Raw genomic sequence first — 24,157 nt, forward strand, 5'->3', positions numbered from 1 at the left:
CTTATCACCAGAACTGGTAAGCTTGGCTCTAAGTAGCGACAGCCTCATATGTAGATGGGTAAAGCCGGGACAAATACCTAGCCCTCTCCTCGTTCAGTAGGCGGCGACTCCAACCCAGTCCTCCTGACTATTCTCAAACGTCTCCAACTTAGCCTCCAAAATAGGCCTCTGCTTCTGGAACGTCAAATCTCTAGGCCAGGTCCGTGTCCAGTTCCATATTATCACGCAGTTGCTTCCGCATGGACTCGCAGTCGGACCCGGAGTAAGCCCACGAGCCAACAACTCAAAATGGAGATCCTTCCTTCAACAAGTATTCAGGCACCAGAGAGACAGGCATGATAAATAAATAAATGAACACAGACTAACAAGTAACAACACAACTGACTCGAAAGTCAACGACTAACAAAGCAATAACTAAGGCGACAAGTGAATAACTTAGTGAGACAAACACTCTCAGCAGGGTTCCCCAGAATTCCTGCCGTCCACGAAACACGGCAAGCGAAACCAAAATACCGCAACAAACACACTACGCCGTACCAGAACAAAACCAGAAAAAAAAACAACGATGACAATATGTATAACAAAAACACACAAGTAACAATAATCAGGGAAATAAATAGGGTTCACACACTTCCTGTCGAACGGCGGAAAATAGCATAGCACAGCGAGATGGCACAGGCGCAGGAAAGTCAAACTAACAACTTCAACTCGTGCCTCTCACCACCAGTGGCAAAAACAAAAACCCCGGGCCCCGTAGAGGGTAAAAAACACGTAACCACGCTCTGCTACCATTTTGTTCCGAGTTAGCGAAAAAGACAGGAGGTCTCGGAAGCGCGCCCCTCCCAAACTCGGAGCAAATAAAAAAAAAAACAATCACATGCCACTAGTGGGAAGAGACAAAAAGCGAGACAAGATTTCGAGTACTGGATATAATTAAGTAGGTTGGCAAACATTTCCATGCAAAATACAATAATACAGTTAACTGCAGCACCACGGTGCACCGCGCGTAAACTAAAAAACTAAATAACAACAATAAAATAAATTCCAATAATAACAATAACATAATAAATAAATAATAGTAATAATAATTAATAACACAAATAAATAGAAATTTGGTCTATAAAATAACATATATCAGGTACGGCATGTGGGAAAAATTATCTTTAACAGGTAAGTGTTATGAACTGAGGGGAGGAGGAAAAGGTTGTAGAATTTCTCTAGGGCCCCCCCCCCACTATTTTTAAAAAAGTAATTTGGTTTCAGGTTTGTAGCCAAAAAAAATAAAAAAAATATTTAAAGCCGATTTTCGAAGGAGAGGCGGGGGCTTAAGTTGCCTCCACGAATCCGAATTAAAGATGAAATCCTCCCCTTCAGTTCATTGTAACTAAACTAAATACACACTACTCTTAACACTGGCCCTCTCCAGATCTAATATCTGGCAGCGCTCGCTGCACCCCAATCCTCGCAAGTTCAGTATTAGAAAAGTAAAAAAAACATTTGGATCCAACCTTGTTCCAGATGAAATGAATATGAGCACATGCACTCCGGTTGGATGCCGGTACAGGAGCACTGGCAGGGCGCGGGGCATTCAGTTTTTGGTTTCAGTGGTTTCATTGGGCAGACTCGCCGCACCAGTCCCCGCTGACGACACTCACGGGTGACCCTGCCGAAAGTCGGTGAAGTTAGGCCAGCCATGGGGAAACGGGAAGAGCAGAGAACAACCAGAAACACAGTAGCTTCTCCGAACGTCTCTGACCGCTCCGAACAGTAGCCAGAGCCAGTGCCGGTGCCGGTGAACAGCTGGTCGGTAAACTAGTCAAGGTCAACCAGCTGACCTCAACCAGGCAGAAAATCAATACTCTGACGGAGTGACTCCCCACCGACTGACAAGAGTGGCCGAGGTGGGGCAAAATTAAAAGACAAAAATAAATTGTCCAAACTGAGCCCCGGGCTCAATATGTATATATATAAATATATATATATATATAATATATAAATATATATATATATATATATGTGTGTGTGTGTGTGTGTGTGTTGTGTGTGTGGTGTGTGTGTGTGTGTGTGTTGTGTGTGTGTCCAATAATATGCTGCAGCTGTTTTTTACACCGATCACCACAGAATGCGCCCTTAAAAGGGTTGAAAAGTTACTCTGACTTTCTGACACTTATAAATGAAATTAAATGAATACGTTCAAATCATTAACATATGCATACCTTAAATTTATATTACAAGTAATTTTAATAAATTTAAGTTATCTAAAAGTAGTTTTATTTTTTATACTAAAAGTGTTTCAGAAATATGTTTAAAATTGTAATGAAATGAGGCAGATATATTTATTTAAAACTTAAATTTGAAAACTGTTCCTGCTTTTTATGTCAGCAAAGTCTCAAATTTCCTCCTCAATTGTGAGTTGCTAAAAGTGTGTGAACTGTTTTAAATATTTATAAACATTTAATCGGGTTTTAAATACTTTCAATATACTAGGTGTTTTTAATTTATTATGCTCAGACTCTCTTATTTGTATTACTATTATGGTATGATTCCTTTACTATAATCTGCTCAATTTAATGTTAAAATTTTAAACTATAAAATTATCTTTAATTTTTTTGACTTGTATAATATAGATAAATTGGTCTGGATATTTATCAGTCGTAATGCGCCTGGTTGTTTGTTTTTAATGCTTGTATATATTCATACATTTCAGATAGACATTTCTTATTAATGCAGTACTCATAATACCTTCTAATTTTTATAATAATATATGTTTTCAAACTTTTAGAAATTTCTTGTTTAAGCATTAAAGCTTTTATAATTTGAAGTTACTTTTTTTATTGATTCATCCTGAATTGTTGTTTCAAGGTTTGTTTACTGAACTTGTTAAAGAAACCATTAAAACGTCAAGAATTCTTAAAAGCTATTATATTATAAAGATAACTATAAAGTTTTAAATAGTATTGTTAGTCAAGACATAAATATGAATCAAGATTTAAAAAAGGACACCGACCTGTTTGCTTCCTGCCAATCAGAGGAGGGTTAGCGAGGGAAAGGCTAATTACAGAGTGACCCGGACTAGGTGAGCAATATTGCAAACAGTTCTCTGCAGAGCATTTACATATCATATAGGAACACTTATGTAGGACTAAAATAAATGGTTTTGATATTAAGGAATCTATTTTACACTAATACAATATAATTAATTTCATTGTAATAATTAACTAAATTTGTAATTTACATTAGTCTGCACTACACAGTATGAGCACCTATACTATAGACGAGTTATATAAATTATTAACTCATAAACAGAAGAAGCAATCTACCAAATTCATTTTTTGAAGTAGTTAAAATGGTGCAATCAACATTTTATAAAAAAAGGTTTTCCTAAATTACAAGTAGTAACAGTTTTTTTGAAATCACCATGAGTTATTTTTTATGACAATCAAGTATTTTTAAATTGAAACTTGCCTAACTTCTACTAAGTAATTGAGTAGAAGTGTCAAGTACACAAAGGTGTTAAGGACTATACTTTGGTTAAAAATCAAATAAATAATACTCGTAAGATTAGTAAAATAATGTTTTACATAATGTTTTTACACTTAAAAAAGAAATAATTAGAAATAAATACAGATCAGCAATTATTAGTTTTGGAGTGCCTTAGAGTATTAGTTTTTTTTTAATATTTGCGTTCTCCTGTAATATTTTCTAAATTAAGTATGGAAGACACTCCTTTATGACACTCCTTACCCAGACAATCATCTCCGGCCTCAAAGATTGTCTGGGTGTACCTCTTTTTCGATTTCATGTAGGGGGGAGAATATTTCCTGGATTAGTAAAAACTATATCTTCATATTATTTCTTAACATTATCATAGTGTACTGGAGGTTAATAATGTTTCTATTTCATTCAGCTGATTCAGTTTACATTGCAACTAATTATGGATTATTCTTTAAGGTTAATCAGTGTTCTTTTAAGGAATATCAGTAAACCTGGTACAGTACAGTATACTCCTCTCGCTTCCTATTCCTGTTCGCAATTACCTTCCTATTTCCTGGGTTTAATCAGTGTGAGGAATATCAGTAAACCTGGTACAGTACAGTATACTCTCTCGCTTCCCTATTCCTGTTCGCAATACCTTCCTATTTCCTGGGTTAATCAGTGTGAGGAATATCAGTAAACCTGGTACAGTACAGTATACTCTCTCGCTTCCTATTCCTGTTTCGCAATACCTTCCTATTTCCTGGGTTAATCAGTGTGAGGAATATCAGTAAACCTGGTACAGTACAGTATACTCTCTCGCTTCCTATTCCTGTTCGCAATACCTTCCTATTTCCTGGGTTAATCAGTGTGAGGAATATCAGTAAACCTGGTACAGTACAGTATACTCTCTCGCTTCCTATTCCTGTTCGCAATACCTTCCTATTTCCTGGGTTTAATCAGTGTGAGGAATATCAGTAAACCTGGTACAGTACAGTATACTCTCTCGCTTCCTATTCCTGTTCGCAATACCTTCCTATTTCCTGGGTTAATCAGTGTGAGGAATATCAGTAAACCTGGTACAGTACAGTATACTCTCTCGCTTCCTATTCCTGTTCGCAATACCTTCCTATTTCCTGGGTTAATCAGTGTGAGGAATATCAGTAAACCTGGTACAGTACAGTATACTCTCTCGCTTCCTATTCCTGTTCGCAATACCTTCCTATTTCCTGGGTTAATCAGTGTGAGGAATATCAGTAAACCTGGTACAGTACAGTATACTCTCTCGCTTCCTATTCCTGTTCGCAATAACCTTCCTATTTCCTGGGTTAATCAGTGTGAGGAATATCAGTAAAACCTGGTACAGTACAGTATACTCTCTCGCTTCCTATTCCTGTTCGCAATACCTTCCTATTTCCTGGGTTAATCAGTGTGAGGAATATCAGTAAACCTGGTACAGTACAGTATACTCTCTCGCTTCCTATTCCTGTTCGCAATACCTTCCTATTTCCTGGGTTAATCAGTGTGAGGAATATCAGTAAACCTGGTACAGTACAGTATACTCTCTCGCTTCCTATTCCTGTTCGCAATACCTTCCTATTTTCCTGGGTTTAGTCTAGGGAATATATAAATTGTTATACTCTTAATCAATATCGTATGCCTCATAGTATAAAACGAATGTGATGTCTCCTTGACGATTTTCAGCCACATAACTTTGTTTTTTTTTTTTTTTTTTTTTCCTTTGGGATAATTGGGGTGGATTCATAGATCCTCACAACGTCAACCTGAGCTTATTGTGTGCCCCTTTGATGTTAGAGGGGTAAGCCTATCTTCGTGCCCTTAATTAGGCTAAGAAGCTTTTCCCCGATACTAGCATCTGGTTCGTCGCCCTGGTTGTTTATCACCGAAAAGAGCCCTTCTCCTTGCTCCCAGTCTCTCACAGTCCAGTATTATGTGTTTTGCAGTCTCTTCAGACTTATTGCAGAGTCTACACTTCCGAGTCCTCATTTCGTAAACCTAGAGTGTTTAGGTGTTTCCTGAAGTGGCCGTGTCCAGTGATCAAGGCAATCACTTGCTTAACCCGATCCCTGCCCAGCCCCATCAGCCATCTGGTGAATCCGGAGCAAGAATCGGCAAGCAGTCTTTTGCCGAGTGCTTGTCCTTGGTGACTCTGCCACCGCAAGCGGTGTGTCTTCCTAGACCATTTGTTTATACTTTGGTAAGCGGCTGACTTGCTTATACCACAACTCGGTTCTGGACCGGTGTATGGCATGCTTGCTCCGCTTTTGGCAAGCCTGTCGGCGCATTCGTTGCCACCTATGCCTGTGTGGCCCGGTACCCAACCAAGACGCACACAGTTGCGTGATCCAAGCTTGCAGAGAGAGTGTTAAAGCACTCCCACACAAGCCTGGATGAAATGCTGTTGGAGTCAAGAGCTTTAAGAGCTGCCTGACTGTCTGACATTATACAGATGTTCATTCCCTGGTACCTTCTGGTGAGGCCTAGGTTGGCACAGGCTAGGATACCATAGATTTCGGCTTGAAATATGGAGCAGTTTCCGACCCAAACTGCCGCTAAGGGCAGTTCTAGGGGATTGACTAAACACTCCATATCCAGTTCTACCCTTAATAAGCGAGCCATCCGTGTACCAGACAAAGCTCTTTCTTATTGTTTGGGATGTTATCTTGCGATTTCCACTCATCTCTGGAGTAGAAGTCAACAGAGAATGGCTTATTGAATACGAACTCCGTTCTCATTGTGTCGGAGACCATTTCGAGAATAGCGCTTGGGTTTACAGCTTCAGTGATGGCGCCATGGCTCGCGTTAGACGCGCCATTCCTCCACAAGCCAGCAACCATCAGCCGATAAGCTGACTTAACGCGCTTCAGCTTTTATATGGACATCAAGAGGTAGAAGTCCTAAAGCCACCTCGAGGGTCGCTGAGGGACTGCTCCTGAATGCTCCGGTTACAAAGATTGTGCCAAGCCTTTGTAAGCTTTCAAGCTTGGCTTTGGCAGTTACCTGATTCACCTTTGTCCACCAGACTAATGAACCATAAGTGATTTGAGGCCTTACAACTGCTTTGTAAAGCCATAGTGCTATATGGGGTTTTTACGCCCCATGAGATTCCTGCAAGTCTCCTGGACGTCATGAGCGCCCACTTTGCTTTGTGCAGGATATTATTAAGATGATCATTCCACGTAAGCTTATGGTCTAGAGTCAGTCCTAAATATTTGACTGTCTTTGACCACTCCAGCTGAGTGGATGCGAGTTTCAGCCTAGAAAGAGACTCTAGGTTCTTTTTCTAGTGAATGGTACAACTACTGTCTTAGAGGGATTTACTTTCAGTCCCTCTCCCTGACACCAGTTGTGTACATGTTTGAAGGTTGGTATTCATGATATCAACAAACAACATTTGTATATTTTCCCTGTACCATAAGGACTATGTCGTCTGCATATCCTTGGACATAGATTCCGTTGTTAGTAAGGTCCTCAAGTAGACCATCTACTACTAGATTCCACAGTAGAGGTGACAGGATGCCTCCTTGAGGACATCCCCTTGTGGGTGCGATCACAAGCGATACTTCATTGAGATCGGCCCTGATCCGTCTGGAGCACAGCATGGCCCTAAGCCACCGGCACAGAGCTGGCTCGAGGCCACGTCGCTGTGCTCCACTTACCATTGCAGTGAATTTGGCATTGTCGAAAGCTCCTTCAATGTCTATGAAGGTGCACAATGCCAATTCCTTGGCGGACAGGCTATCCTCAATCCTACTGACTAGTTGGTGCAGTGCTGATTCACAGGATTTGCCTTGCTGGTATGCATGTTGGTTGCGATGAAGGGGAGTGTCTGAGAGAACTCCCTTTCTCAGGTGCCTCTCCACCAGTCTTTCTAATGTTTTCAGTAGAAACGAAGATAAAACTGATGGGACGAAAAGATTTAGGGACAGAGTAGTCCGCTCTCCCTTTTTTAGGGATGAAGACCACACCCTGTTGAGACGCCAGACTTGTGGTATGTACCCATAGGCTAGGCTCGCCCTGAATAGTTCACATAGAAGGGTAAGGAGATTCTCCGGCCCTTGTTGAAGCAGGGCCGGAAAAATTCCATCCCCTCCTGCAGATTTGAAAGGGGAAAATTTAGAAATTGCCCATTTGGCTTTAGAGAGAGTGACAATCCTTCTGGCAATGGCCCAGCTACCACGACAAGCTCTTGGCCGTGAGCCTGCCTCGTGGTTACCAGACGTTCCAGTGTCGTCATTCTCAAAGATACAATCAGGGAAGTGAGTTTCAAGGAGAAGTTTGAGGCTATCACTAGACCCGGAAGTGTGTTGACCTCCCTGGGACCTTAAAGATCCCAAGTGACCGGTTGGACTTGAGGCTAGTAAGCGTTGCAGTCTAGCTGCCGCGCTTAACTCATTTACCTTCTGTGTAAACTGCCTCCAGGAACTTTGTTTTGCTTTTTTAATTGCTAGGCTGTAATTCTGTTTAGAGCTCTATGATAGGACTCCCAGATACGGCTCCTTTTGCATTGATTGTACAGCTTCCTGACATTAGCCCTTTTGCGAGCGAGGTCCGCAGTCCACCACTTAGTATTGGTTCGACTCTTCCCCCGTCGCAATGGGCAATTGTCGTGGAAGCTATTGATTATAGCATTCTGCAGGTCAGAAGCTATCTGATCTATGTCTGTGAAGCATCGCACCCTTCCGCCTACCGATCCCAACTGTGACTGAAGGTCAGACTTATATCCCAAACCAGTCAGTCCTCCTGGGATTGCGATAGAGGACCTCTGCAGCCTCATCTTGCAAGTTAATAACTTTGTTTAATGTATTGATTTTTTATTGTAACGGGTTCACTATGCTCTTTTGGTTCCTAAAATTGCATTCAAGGGGGCGATGGTTCGTTTAAATAATGGCCTTTCGTTTTGCTTTTCGTTCTTTGAGCTAATATATGCCATCTGACATCGTCGAAGGAAAACCAATTTCTACTATCTCACATGTACACATTCTCAATTTTGTTCATTAGTAAAATCCAGAGTAAATTAATAGGTTTGAATTTGTGACTACTTCCATCTATAATAACAGTTAGATAATACTATTACTCTTTACTATATTAATCACAAAATTACTGATTATTTTAATTCATACAGATGGATACAACTGGGATAATGGGTAGCACGTTGCGTTCTGTGTATTGATCAGCCATCAAAAGTATTTCATAAATTTGTTTATATAAAATAAATTTTCTTGAAATAACTTTTAATAATATTTGTGACTAAGTTTTTGGAATAAAAATATTCCTATGTATAATTTTTATATCAAAATAATTTGCATGACAATTTCTTATAAATTTTTCCACTAGGTTTTGACTTATTGAGTATTAAACAATACAAATATTCTAAGCTTTCGCGTTTATTATACATATATAATTCATATTTATAATACACGTATATTGATGAAGTAAATTAAACTTTTAGATCAGTGATTTTAACCAGATTTTCTAACTAATACAATATTTTAATGGGCAACTATTTAGATTTCTTTTACGTTTGCACTGAAGCTTTAAATGGGTGGAATTTTATACAATTTATTAAGGGGTTACACTTCTGCAGTGAACCACAAATACCAATAATCTCAACAGAGAACCGTTCTTCGTGATATTACCCGCTATTTATCACATTTCTTTTTAATACCAGAATTTAATTTTACTACAGCATGGAAAGTCAAGTAACAATTATTTTAATTCAATACTTGTACATAGAAACTGTTTCAGATATTACTTCATGTTATAATATTTCGTTTATTAAGGTTGTAAAGAATTAAACATCCCAATAATAGTATTATATTAGAAATGCGAAAGTGGATTTGTTTGTTTTGATTTCTCATTTAAACTATTTTACTAAGGATCTTGAAAATGTACCAATTCTTACAGTTCCTGTTATGAATACGGGTATATTCCTATTTCGAATACCCTTACGGGCTAAGCCCGACCGGTCTCTAAAATTTAGAGAAATTCGCAAATTCCTATCTAATGTAAATGAATTATTATTAATTGAAAGAGCCTGTGACATATAAAAAACTGTTCTGTGTGAACATTGCTTTATGCCAGTGCAACTATATTTTAGATTAATTTAACCACTGTTTTCATTTTTAAAACAATTATAATGTGATAACAAAGAGCAAATTTGACAGTAAAAACACTTCTTATCTTAATATCTTTTTCAGTAGAAATAAGAAAATATCCAGTTAAAACATTAAAACTTTTCGTAAAATTATACTTTGAAACTGTACAGTTTTAGCTAATTTTAAGTATCATATAAAATACAAAGATACAATGTAACTAACGAAAATTTAAAGACTATAAATTCCATCTTAGTTTATCTTTGGCAGAAGTAAACTTCTCAGATCTTTGTATGTATATATTTTATTTATCGCCAACGAGGTAAAATCAACTATGGAACAAAATATATTAAAACTAGACTTAATTTAAATAGTAGTAAATATAATATTTTTAACATATTTTCTTGGTCGTGACTACAATGGAAACTCATCGTTGTTATCAGAAAAATAATTCACTTGAATCAGAAGAGCTCTCACACTCGTAAAATTGCGTGCGAAGCAAGTGGTAATTACTATGACGTAATTCAATCCATTATAAATATTCTTCGCTTATTTTGGATATACTTTAGACAAAATAAAAAAATTAATTATTATTGAGTCACTTGAGCATGAATAATAAGCCAACATTGGTAAATACATCTTATAAATATAATAGGAGTAAATAAATCACTATATACGGATCCTATAACTATACATATTTAGGTCCATTCGGTAGTCACCGTATCAGTGGTCGGCATCTCTGATAGGCTTTCGCAAAGCGCAAACCCTTCCCACCATAGGCTCAATTTTAATCGCCCTTTAGATCAACTAGAAGTAGGATTATAACCGACCCTTTCTAGGAAGTAGTGATTATATTTAACTTCCGCCGCCACAAACAACGACGGGCCATCAGGACACCTGACAAGTTATCTCATGTCCTCTCAGTTTAACGAGCTACTGTTTTGTTAATGTATTTTACGACTTGCAGTACAATAGCAATCGGTGAATTGCATCTAATGTGGGTGAGTATCTGATTACTAGTATATCTGCAATTGTTTATAAATAATATAAATAAAATATTGTAATATTTCAAATTACATTTTTGTACATCTACACAAATGTCCAATGTTTTATTTCTACCTTTCTGAGCTTATATTTTTACGATTTTTGGTTTAGCCGGAGTTTAAGTGTATTTGAGTTTTGCCCGATCCCTCCACGGTCTGTCGACAGGGACGCTACTGTCTATATTCAAACTCAATGATTACCTGTATTTAAAAATTAAAGCACTATCATAGAAATATTCATAAAAATATTAATCCACCGACATGACGTAGGCAAACGATAAACATTTATTTAATTATTGTACCTAAGCAAGCTCAATATTGGATATTTAATATACTTTCTGCTAATGGTTTGAGACATAATAGGTAGAGATAAATGTAAAAATAGAAAATATAATGTCCATTAAAACACTTACTACTTATAAAATAACCTGTTGACCTCATCTTAGTAATGGCAAATCTCACAAGTTATTAACACTATTTGAAAGACGTGTTGCTTTGTTAACTAATTCACCCAACTTTTGAATCTTCATTTATATGCATATTGTTCCAAAACGCTAAATTTTATAGAAGATACCAAAATCCTATTATTTAACTGTGATAAGGTACAAAGTAATTACAAAAAAGTCAAGTAGGATTAAACACGTCCTTTCAGTCGTATAAAAAATATTTTTATTGACCTCTTTACTTGTATTAAATTTTTATAAATTTCAATAGCATCATTTAATTTTCAGTAAACATTGAATCACAAAAAGTACTTGCTCCACCGGGACTAGATACCGGATTTCTTACTTGCCGGGTAAGTGTGCTTCCATTACACCACAGAGCTCTTACCTTTTACAATTCAATTATGTCTTTGGCAGTCCCTAATACATGTGTGTTTATGTAAACAAAATATAATATGATTAGAAGTGCAAATACCTGTTAAACGACATTTCATAGTCATCGAATAAGTAAAAAACGCCAATAACCTGACATAGTTTCAATTTAAATAATGTAATCGCATAAAGTACTTGTTCCGCCGTGGTTCGAAACAGTTCACATTCCGGGTGAGCATGCTACCACCACATTAAAGAGCCCTCACTTCTTACGATTCAATCATTTAGTATTTTGCAGCTTGTCTTTATATAAATAATCAAGCTATCATTACTGTTTACTATTACCGTTTGAAAGAAGGCTTATAGTTTAAAGCTGTTAGTGTATTAATATTAAACGTGGGAGGAATCTGGAACTATTTCATTACCAGTGATATAATAATTATTAGATGAGTAAAATTGATCGTTAAAAAGGTATGGCACTTTCAATTATGGTTATTTACGAAACACTACTTGTATATAGGCTACGTGTGAATATGCATATTAATACTTCAAATAAGTCTGAAAGTGTATACCTGGACGTGGTTAACCGCTCAGTTAAAATAAACAAACAGTGCTAAAAAACAAAAGAAATATTTCACTTAGTAGAAATATACCCACTATTTAGTGTTAGATTAATTAATAGCAATGAAGAATATAAAACAACAGCAACTTGATAAAGTTTCCAATACTCACATTCTCACTGTGAGCGCGTCACTCTAGGGTACATTATAGGGTAATGATACAGAGTAAACATGAATCATACTAGGAATATTATAAAAACGGTATATTTACATGTTAATATATATTTTATAACTTTACTTTCAAACATTTTGTAATATTTTTAGTAACATCATGCAATGCCAATTGACATAAGGCTGTGTACCTAAATATATACACAGCTTTTACCTTATTTAGCAGCTAAAAATACAAATTATTACACGCCACAAAATACATATAGTACAATAGGCTGTTATAGCGGCATTTGATATCAACTTTAAAGTGGTTACCATCATGTGTTTGAAATAGTTTTCTTTTATTGCATTCTTTATTTTATGTGTTAGGATTTGAAAAGAGAGCAGACATCAGTTCTTAAAACGTCCTGTTCATGCTGTTGTAACAAATATCGATGGTTATATTAAAAAATAGTAGTTACATCATCATAAGCCAATGACATAAAACTAGTGATATAGACGGTCTAAATATCTGTTAAAGGAGTTTCGTCTATTGATTTCACAAACAATTATTTTTTTATACAATACCAAATAGGATTTATCTTCCTGGACTATTATTGATGACTTTTAATTCCTGAAAAGAATTATGTCATCTTTTTCAAACCAGTAAACTTAGTATATTTAATTTGTGAATGTAAAAAGTTACAACCATAAACCAATGTAACAGAGTATCGAAGGATCCAACAGAACGCAAAGAAAGAAGTAGCGCTCGGATGGACAGACTGCCCTTTTTCATTATGACGCTAAAATTAAAAGAGGTTATGCTCAAAACCAACTGTAAACATACGTATCAAGTTACAAGTCTTTATAAAGTTTTTTCACACATACACTTTACTTGACCTTAACGTCAATGAGGATCATCCAGGGACAAAGAAAAAATTATTTTTAATATTTAAAATCATTAGAACCTTTTGTATAAAGGTTATTGCACATATCGCCGGATTAACAAGTACGCGTTTTCTGGCCCTTACAAGCCCTTGATAATCAATCAAGCTCTTATAATATAGCTGTAATTGTTTGCATTTACATTAAATTATATGTGCATATAGAATATTACATAATGAGAAAAGACAGTTAATTCATAATAATGTTCAGAGCGAGTGATTCAACTCATACAGCAGAAAACTGAACCACTTAGGAATATGGATTATATTTCTACTGTAACTGCGCCTGGAGCTTATTATTTCGTTCTAATAATATCATCTCGAATATCCAGCTACGTTACTAGATGCAATATGATCAATATAACCTTCCTTAGGAAATATATTTTAAATATTTGTTATTTATTACCAATGTAGAGTAACTGAACCTAGTATATATATATATATATATATATATATATATATATATATAATATATATATATATAATATATATATATATATATATATATATATATATATAAGTAATTTGTGAATATATATATATATATAATATATATATATATATATATATTCACAAATTACTTGCATGTGTCATATGACTCATTATTTTTACATATATTGCCATGCCACAAAAGCATGAGGCAACATTGCTCCGACTCAGACTCAGGGAGAAGGGTAGGTTCTGATAATACTTGTGCGCAGAACTCCAAGTCCCAGGTGCTAAGGCTCTAACCTAACTGTGTTCTTCAAGTTGTTGTTGAAAATTATTTGTTTAATGGGCGCCACCCCGTTGGTAAGGTTGCTGAGGGTAACGACGGGGAAGAAACCCTTCCAAAAGCACACAGTAAGGCAGACCCAAAGCCCTAACATTTATTCATGCTCGGTTCACAAGCTATGATATGAACCCCAATAATACACTATTAGTTTCCTGGAAATCCACTAATGGCATCTAAAGTTATTTCACCTTGATAAACTCAAATTTTACTAAACCACTATGTTTGTGTATCTCGGCACAACTCCATCCTTAAGTATGAAGTGCTGATAACTAATTGTAATCAAGTCCTGAGGGGACTCTAGGTTACACAGCAAAATCATTTAAATTTAAATTGGCATATATCAGTTTATTTAATCTAATTGTGGTTGTTATATTTTTCAATTCCACAAAACTATCACTAAATTATCAAGGAAAATTAAATACTGTATATATATATCAGAAAATCTTGGATTTATTTAAACATGATCAAATTAAGAACCCATTTCAAAATTCCAAAAAGACAGGAAACATATTCAGCTCATCAACCTGATAAGTATCAGTTCAACTTTCTAATAAACTCAATGAGAGGAAGTAAATATTCTTAATCAGTGACCTTAGGTCGAATTCACAAGTATTCACAACAATTAATTTCAATAAAGTATGATAAATCCCCAAAATATATATCAGAAATCACCATGGCGGACAATAATAAAAATCTATCACAATAATCAATGATCAGTACTTAATAGCTATAATCAATATTCAATTATGACAATAAAACAACAAAGCAGGTGGCCACCGCTGAAAAAGAGTACTCATGAAAACAAACATTAAACATTTAAATGAACAGTGAGACATTTAATAACTAAACATAATTGACAAATGAAGCGACGAATTGTATCACTGGCAGAGTCCAGAAATGTCCCCTGGAATGTCCAGAAGTCTCATAACCGCACCAATATGAAATAGAATCGTTGTATTTAACTTTGACTATCACAGTCTAAGTCCGTGCTGGCCAGCCAAATCCAAAATAATATTTATTCAAGTTCACCAAGTGGAAAAGAATGACTATTCTATCACTTATCGGTTCGTGACAGGCGATACGGTGAGTGAAGTCCCAGTGAGTAGGCACACGGCAGTGGCAGTGCGGTGCGGGGTGGGGAGGGCCAATGTCACCACGGCCACCGGTCAGCGGCGACGACACGGGAGCGGCGATGCGACGTGATGCTGATGGCTGTGGCTGTCAACCAACCGTTCCGTTCGCTTGACGATGTCCGGAACGTAAAAATAAAACCCTACATATTCAATAATATATAGTATTTTTGGTAGGCAAATAATTAAACAACATAATTAAACTACAATGGTATAAAACAAATAATTTTGCAGATTCATATTAAACATTTTAATAAATCTATTTTACTAAAGCATTATTTTTTTATATATATATGTTTAATGTTATAATATTATTTATATTTTTAATAATTGGGATTCATTTAATTAAAACCTGAATTTAATCTTTAAAAACTGTTACTGTTTACATTTATTTACATAAAATTCTAAACTTCATAATATCGATATATATATACAGTATATTATTGTTTCAGTTTACTTCAAAACATGTTAATCCTTTTCTATAAAATAATACTTGTGCAGCTTAACTGCATCATAACTCACGAGCTCACAAAATAACATGTAAAAGATAAATGATAATCTATTATTGGACAGTTTGTACAAAATCACAAGTACGAAAATAAGGTTATTATTTAGACACATTAGAACTTTACTAAACAAAATCATTAATTGTCATTTAAAATCATTACTACGAGATATATCAGAGATATGAAACATTAATAAATTTGGCTCTGTAAATAGTGGACAATAATTAAATATTATATACGGACAGTTAGCTAGTAGAGCAGCTAATAACCTGTTCTTAACGACGAAAGGTAAATATTTTCAAGATAAATATATTGATAACAACACTCATATTCTGTGGCACAAATAAAATCAAGTTACTGGCAATATTCAATAAGGTTACTGCAATATTCATTGTCATCGAACAATTGAGTACAAACCACAATCGTTGTCTCAAAATTGACATATTTACAAATTTACATTTAACAAATTACACCGTTCTTTAAACATACAAAATAAATGAGACATTTATATTCACAAACAAGAACGTACTTGATTTATTTTATTTTATATATATAAATATACATTTACTTTAACATTAGACATTTTATGGCTACAAAATATTACTGAAACAAATTTTAACTACCTAAATTCTACTCCAAGTTTCTTTCTTCCTTCAAAATTAATATTGCATAATTGGCTCGTATTCATTTTAAGCTACAGTTAGATTTATATGAGTGAATTTTATATCGCTATACACATTAAACAGACAGTACTATTTTCATATTCAGCTCTTTCCCAATAAAATACAAATTGGGCAGTTTATCACACAACATAAAATATTGACAATACAATAAACGAAACCCTAATTACTTGTAAAATAAGTAATCATACATTAAACATCGTTCTTATGTGCCATGTGCCTTACTTAGGATTGTCCAAGCATGAATAAAGAGAACCTATTTTAATGATTGCAAAAGTCTAATAATGATTTAAATTTTGACGCTTTTAAATATTGCTTTTGACAAAGATTTGAATTATAGAAAATGACGGTCTGCCTTACCTCTAAGCAAATTTTCCCTGAAGAAAATGCTGAAAATCTACGACGTGAAGAGGGCTTCCACAATCCAAGTGAACAGGTTCGGCAGCTCATCCACAACAAGCCTAATTGTCGAGACAATGCCATATCACCCGCTCAGGATTAAAGTTGCCGGCGCACCGGTCTAAGGTCCAAAGTGGCGGCTCTGGCTAGGCAACAGCGCTTACGGCAATTTCTCAGCGCCTACATAACTTTGATAGGCAAATACTGCACGCTCAAGTTTTAGGGAATGCATCGGCCAACTTTGCGGGCTAGCTTCCGCAGTGGAAATGTCTAGTTGGGTGATCAATCCAACTTCCGAAAATGAGGTCCATAAAACATAAACGTTACAATGTCGTAAATTTTATTAGCATAGCATATGTGTATCACGTAAAATTTTTATTATAAAAAAATGTGGCTCATGAATGTCTTGCGAAAGTAAATTTTCCTTATACGTTTTACTTCAGACACAAATGATTTTTTAATAAAACCTTAAAGCACACTTTCGTAAGGTAATATAAACTTTATATACTTATAAATCCAATATTCTTTAATTTCATATTGTTATTGTACCTCAGTATTCTTTGGAACTTCGTTATATGAAATTTTAAACGAAGTAATCATTATAATGAGCCTCAAAAAACTTTATCTGTAGCAATTAATATGTTCCAATGAGGAGAGCACAATCCTGTTGAATAACGAAATTTGGTTGTATTTCTTTCAGATGGGAAGGAGAAAAATTCTTCAATAAATCTGTATAGATGTTTCCATTGTGTCTTCTTCAATCAGAGAAGAACGATTTATCACAGGTTATACAGCATCTGTACCTGTGCAGTGAGTTATACGTAAAACTACAAATGTACAAAAAATGTATCCTAAAGTGAAACAATATTTTATAGTATGAAAAAGGTTATAAATATTAGACAGGTGGGAATTAAATTCAGCCTCTCTAGTGGTAAGCTTCATTCACGTTCAGCCAAAAAGAAAAGTCAAAATGAACAAAAGTCGCATAAACTTAAATACTGTAAAAACAAGACTAATACTCAAGGTTATTTTACAAATGTCTGTCAATTTCAGTGAAACATATGGAACTTAAAACCGAACAGAACTTTTTGACACTTGGACGCCAGTAACTTACTTTCTCCCTCGAGGATTGATAAGTTTTAGATCTCATAAATCACAAAGATGTAAAAGTTTACATTTATGTTTAATGAAAGAATATTATTTCTTTTCAGTCTTGCTGTTATGAACAGTTTGAACAAAAATAATACACAGGTATGCAATGAGGAACAAACATAATGGGGCTGGTCTCTAATAAAACTCAACGACCCATTCGCTCACAATTCAAAAAAGCAAACGAGTGCAGTGAGTTCGTGAACATAGCAAATGGGATCATAAAGCAATACACTATACTCTGTATGCAAATTTTTGTGGCAGGAAATTGTCGAGGGAACCATGTCCAGGAATCATGTCTGTTTTACAATGATGAGGGACACGACACTGACATGGTAAATAAATATAAATTGAATTCATAGATTGTATCAAGGAACAGGATGATATAGCGAACAGGGATGGGAAAGTAAGGATATTCTTACTTAACCCTTCCCACGCGGAATTTATCTTTCAATTTTGACTCATAACGCGTAATTAAATTTAAAATATTTTTTTACATTTTAACAACTCTAATATTTATTTTAGTTAGTGGTGGCTATTAGGAATAAAAAATAATACAGTATCACAAAATAATCAGACCCCTATATTTTTTAACAAATTTTAAAATTTTACAAAAAATTTCAGGATTCGCCATTGCACAGAACAATATAGGCCTATAAAGACACAACAAATAAAGTAATAACAAAATAAAAAGATAATATAAAGCTAAATACAACAGGAACACGAACAGTAAATAAGGAAATATGGCAAAACAGCGTTAAACACACTAAAATATGCTGTGGCCGGGAAATATCCGTTTACCGCGTAATGGTTCGCCGCAGACTAAGGCTAAATCACGCCACGAGGGACAAAGCCCCGCCCTCCCACCACTGCGACGCGCCAATGAGGTTCAAACTGTAACATCTGCTTTTCGGAACAAGTATTCAACACTCCCTTGAACTCTAGCGGATTCCACGGCAACTACAATTTATTAAATAACACAAAATAGACTTTGAAGGATATAATCCGTTTACCGCGTTTCGGTCAAAATAAGGCTTAACGGATATATCCGTTTGCCGCGTGGGAAGGGTTCAATATCCTTAATAAGTAAGTATTCTTTAAGGTTTACAAAACTCGTACCTTCTGAAAATTAATACCAAGCCTACACACAAAGGCAGTGAGGCGCGTGGCTCTCATGTTATATACATACATACAGTGTTTGGGAATTGTACTAATTGGGAAATGTTACTGTTATATCGGTAGAGTGGAAAAATTTCATGTTTTTGTGTCTATTCCTGCGTAGTTTTTCCACACATAATGTCAAAAACAGTTGGAAGTAATCCAAAATTGCAGTCCAGTGATTTAGCAGTAGTACCGAACTATTTGTATAATAGATCAGGAAGTTAGGGTTTTACAATTGAGCCCCTATTCCTGAAGGGAAATACAAGCGCTAGAATTAGTTTCTATTTTTCTGTTGTAGGCTTTCTTAGTCCAAGGTATGTGTGTATACACTTACTTGTTGAGTTTGAGTAATGTTTAATTTTATTAAGTGATGATGAAGATGGGTTAAAACAATATAAATAAAAACATTTCCAGTTACAATTAATTGTGCATGGTATATTTTGTACTCCTTTTAAAAAGGATACGCCTATGGCCTGGGACACACAGTCCCGGTTACCGGGATGCCGGTGATCGGCATCCCGGCCGGGATTGATGAGAACATATAGTTTGTTGAAGAGCGCACACACAACGCCGGTGCTGTGCGGCACAAAGCGTGCCGGTCCAGACCGGCAAGCATGCTACCGGCGACCGGGAGCCCTGCAGCCGGTGAAAACCGGGTTGGCAATACAAAACACTTGATATCTGTCGTGCGTGCTCACACAGTGCCGGCCGCCGGGTCCCGATTCCAGTCAAGTCTGTGTGTCAGTGGTGTAGTTGTTGTGGTGTGCTGCTGGTTTGTGTATCGTGTTTTACTCTCGAGGGTAGTGTAAAGTTGCGATAATGTTTGATACAGACAAATTTATATAGAATGTGTCCACGGTATTCCAGCGTTTATGGGACAAAAGCGGAGCAGAATATTCTGATAAAAACATTCGTGACAGAGCTTGGATTGAGATCGGGATCGCCATGTATGAAGACTGGAACTGTGCAACACTGAATGAAAGAGATGACAGAGGTAAGAGCCTTTATGTTGTGGTTGTAGTGTAGCAGTCTTACCAATCCAAAAACTTCATTATTCCCCCCTGAAGTTGATGAAATTCCTTATATTTCTATACATAAATAGATAAAAAATATTTCTATACATAAATAGATAAAAACTATTTCTATACATCAAATGTTACGCTTATCAGATGTAATAATGAGGCTAAAATTAATAAAATACGAAATACATACAAAAATGATTTATTTAAAAGTCATACATATTTGTTTGTAAGTAGGTACGAGAACAGTACTTAATACATGTAGTTTTTTTTGAAAGATACAGCTCCTACACCCATGAAAAAGTCAGCCAATGCGTTTCGAACATCATGTCCTTGACCACGGGGTCCTTGTCCCATGTTTCGGACATCTTGAAAGGGATGTGTTTCTGCATCTTCGTAGTTAAACTCCGTCTCTTGCCCTCACAAAATTGTGCAGAATGCAGCAAGCCTTGACGATGTCATCGATAAAATCGGGACCTACTAAAATAGGAGTATGGAAAACTCTCCATTTGTTGGCCAGAATACCAAATGCACATTCTACTGTTCTTCTAGCTCTACAATGCCGATAATTGTATACCCTCTTTCTTGCTGTTAATCCGCGAGAGGGATAAGGTGTTAACAGGTTAGTAGATAGCTTAAATGCTTCATCAGCAATTATTACGTATGGTTGTGGGTTGCCAACTGTCCCAGGTAATGGAGAGGGTCGGGGTAAGTTCAGAGAGTCAGAATAAAAATTTTTTCCCTAGCTTGCTATCCTTAAAAATCGGCGAGTCTCCTTCCTTTCCATACGCACCAACGTCAATTGCGGACAAATCTCAAATTGGCATCAACTAAAGCCATTAACACTATAGAGAAATATTTTTTATAATTGAAAAAGTTTGACCCACCTTCTATTGGATTTATACATCGTATATGTTTACCATCTAGGCTTCCGATGCAGTTTGGGTAGTTTGTTTTATTGTAGAACTCTTCTGCATTTGTGAGCCACATTTGCGTTGTTGGTTCTGGCATTTCCTGTGAGCTTTGAGATGGAGCCATATTGCTTGGCAGGTTTCCCGCACTATCTGTGAAATCGTGCTCCTGCCTCTGTAGAACTCATACTGCAGACTTCTAAATGTCATTCCAGTTGACAAATACCTAAAAAAGGTATTGATTGTCAATACAACTAACAAACAACTTACAAATCTTTATTGTCATTTTATAGTTTTCATATTCCCTTAATAAACACACAGCATAATAATATAAAGTCCCTAAGGCGTGCTCTTTGTTGCAGTAAAGGAGATGAAGAACAAATGGAGACACATCCGGGACCACTTCTTCAGGGTTGTCAATAAAGGGAAGAGTGGAGATGCTGCTCCAAAGAAAAAAAAGAAATATATATATGCAGATTCTTTGAGTTTTTTGATGAGTTATGAAACTAAGCGACCAACTTCTGGTAACATAGCAGCTACTGAAGACGAAAATGTTGATGAGCCACAAGAGAGCGAAGCTTCGGAGGAAGCGGATGAAACAAGACCAGTGGAAGAAAGACCTGCTACGGAAAAAAATACAGCTACAGACAAAAATATTAGAGAACCCGCTGTGAAGAAAAAAAAATTATCTGCTTTCCAATCCGAACTATTGAAGAAATTGGATACATCGTCTGCAACCGAAGAGGATGTAGACCGTTTGTATCTCCTATCAATGCTGTCCGATTTCAAGGGATTGACATATATGCAAAAATTAGATTTCAAAATTATGAACTTGCAGTTTTTCAGAAATGTAAAATCAGTGCCGCAATATCAAACTCGTCCGATGATGCCTCCAGCAAATCCTCAACCACAAACACTTCCAGTGATGCCTCTATCAAATCGTCAATCACAAACACCTCCAATGATGTCTCCATCAAATCCTCAATGTAATTATTTAAATATGCAACAACAACAATACTATTTCCCCCAAACTTCCAGCCAATATCAACCACACAACACAGCTCAACCAATGGGTCAACAAATGCAACAGGAACAAACACCGCTGTTGATGCACCAGTATGATCAACCAGGCGGGAGTCGCTACAACTCGGCGGCTTTCGCCTACTTCCGTCTACGCCTCTCCAACAGAATCAATGCACTCCGATTGTAGTTGTTAAGTAAAAACACATTCATAAAACTGTCGAATTACATAATAAACATTGTAATTAAACTAATACTTATGTACTTGTAATATAAATTTTATTTTACATTTCTTAAGCAACAAACATTATTTACTAGATATTAGGACATACATTACAAAAAATCCTTTCCGCTACAGTTAACATGATTGCAAGACATTAAAATAATATTAGTTGTTGTAATGAAATAAAGTAAGTTCTATAAGTTCTATTAAAATGTTTCTTTACTCACCTTATAGTTATTGTAAGTCTTTCTTCTGCACTTACTGATAATCTTTTGTTTGTATTTTTTCTTGCTATGTGTCGCCTCAATAACACCTACAGTTCGTCAAAAGATTTTATTGACATCCTGTAGAAGCCGAAAAACTTTGTTTCATAAGTCCGAATACTCTCGTAAAATTTTCTAAATCTTTTTTCAGCTTTAGCATCTACATTGAATGGATGAAACCCAATGTACCCTATTTCGTTGTTTTGGTAATTCATTTAGAGCCTCTAAACAACAAACTAACTTCACTTTGGATAGCATGATTCGTTCCGAACAACACTCAAAGGTTAACTGAGAGACAATTTGATGTTTATCGCCGGGACTGTGTGGCCAGCACACAACAAACCGTTTACCGGCAACCCGGTGGTCGGAATCCTGGTAACCGGGACTGTGTGTCCCAGGCCTATAACCGCAGAAAATTGGGTGCAAAGCCACGGGTAGGTACCAGTTCCACCTATGTGTTAGTAAACAACTTAAAACGTAATGTTGTAAGTAATAAAAGACCAGTTTCTATTTTTTGACAACATTTTTCAACGATATATCACGATACATTTTAAAAGTTTATAATAACTAAATAACATGCATGATGTAAGAAACACAATACCGGCCAAGATTAAAACGCTCAACTATTATCAGAAGAAAGGATCCGTAACATATGACTCCCTATAACGCCAAAAGGGCCTTTCCGGCAAAAAGCCAAGTAATCCTCACTCCAGCTTTTCAGCCAGACTAAACAAAGGAACTAACCTCTGCTGCGTGTACCAAATAATGTTCTTAAAGGCAAATATAGAAATGCACTTATTGTAAAATAAAATGTATTCTATCCAGTTAATCCTAATAATATATCGAATGCGAAAGTGCCTTCGTTCGGTTTTGCTTCCACGCGTGAACTATTCTACCGATAGTACTAAAATTTTAGGTTGAAATTCTTAGTGTCCCTGGTATGAGTATAAATCTATTCGTATTTCCAAATTCCCTCCATGGTACGCGCCACCGGTCACGAAATTAGCGAAAAATTGTATCTTGATCTCTAAGGTTGTAAATATTAATTAAAAGAGCCTGTTAAACGTAATCAACAGGTTTTAAATATTGTTTTATAACAGCACGACCATATTTTTTCATTAATTTAACCACTATTTTCAATTTACTTATAAACTTAGTGTGAAGGCATAGAGTAAGCTAGATGGTAATAACACCTACAGTATAAATTTAACGTTTTCTGCAATCGCTTGTTGAGTACAGAGTAAAAATATCCAGATAACGAATTAAAAGTCGTGAAAAATTATACTTTTAACTGTACTTTTTGCAAATATTAAGTCTGCTATAAACCAATGTTAGTAAAAATTTTTATAGTATGAGATTACAATGACCATAAATATGCACTTTTTAATTTTCTTCGTCGTAACGAGACTAAATAAAATTAGCTTTAGAAGCTTTAGAATTAGCTCTAATTTAAAACTGTATTAAACTGCATGCAAAACCGCGGGAAACTGCAAGTGGAATTACAAAGTAATACGTATTGACACTAAATGCAAATTGTGATTTACATATAATGACCGATGAATACTGTGCTTACTTATTCAATAAATACTATTATACAGTAAATTCTTTCACTAAGAAAGCTTCGACTTTGTAGTTTCTAAGTATTGGTCTATTCAATTAAATACATGTAATGTTAGATGCAATTAAATGCAGAGAAAATAGCTAAGGTTTTGTCTATTATATTGATTAGTGGGGTATATATTATTTTGTGTACATCTCTATATTTATTAAATAATGAGGAACGATTATCTCCCGGCATTAAAAGCGCTGTGTGGTGTGT

The 24,157-nt window shown here is 35.8% G+C and overlaps 1 protein-coding gene across 1 annotated transcript; it reads left to right on the top strand.

Moving 5' to 3' along the window:
- Positions 1-19,516: 19,516 nt before the first annotated feature.
- Positions 19,517-21,587, top strand: LOC124373221 (the record flags this gene model as incomplete). Its single annotated transcript, XM_046831615.1, has 3 exons — positions 19,517-19,642; positions 19,770-19,896; positions 21,195-21,587. Coding segments are annotated over exons 1-3 (646 nt in total), but the record flags the coding sequence as incomplete, so codon positions are not given.
- Between the last annotated feature and the right edge of the window lie 2,570 nt (positions 21,588-24,157).

This window comes from Homalodisca vitripennis, unplaced genomic scaffold, assembly GCF_021130785.1.
Source record: "Homalodisca vitripennis isolate AUS2020 unplaced genomic scaffold, UT_GWSS_2.1 ScUCBcl_5114;HRSCAF=11689, whole genome shotgun sequence".
Classification (NCBI taxonomy): domain Eukaryota; kingdom Metazoa; phylum Arthropoda; class Insecta; order Hemiptera; family Cicadellidae; genus Homalodisca; species Homalodisca vitripennis.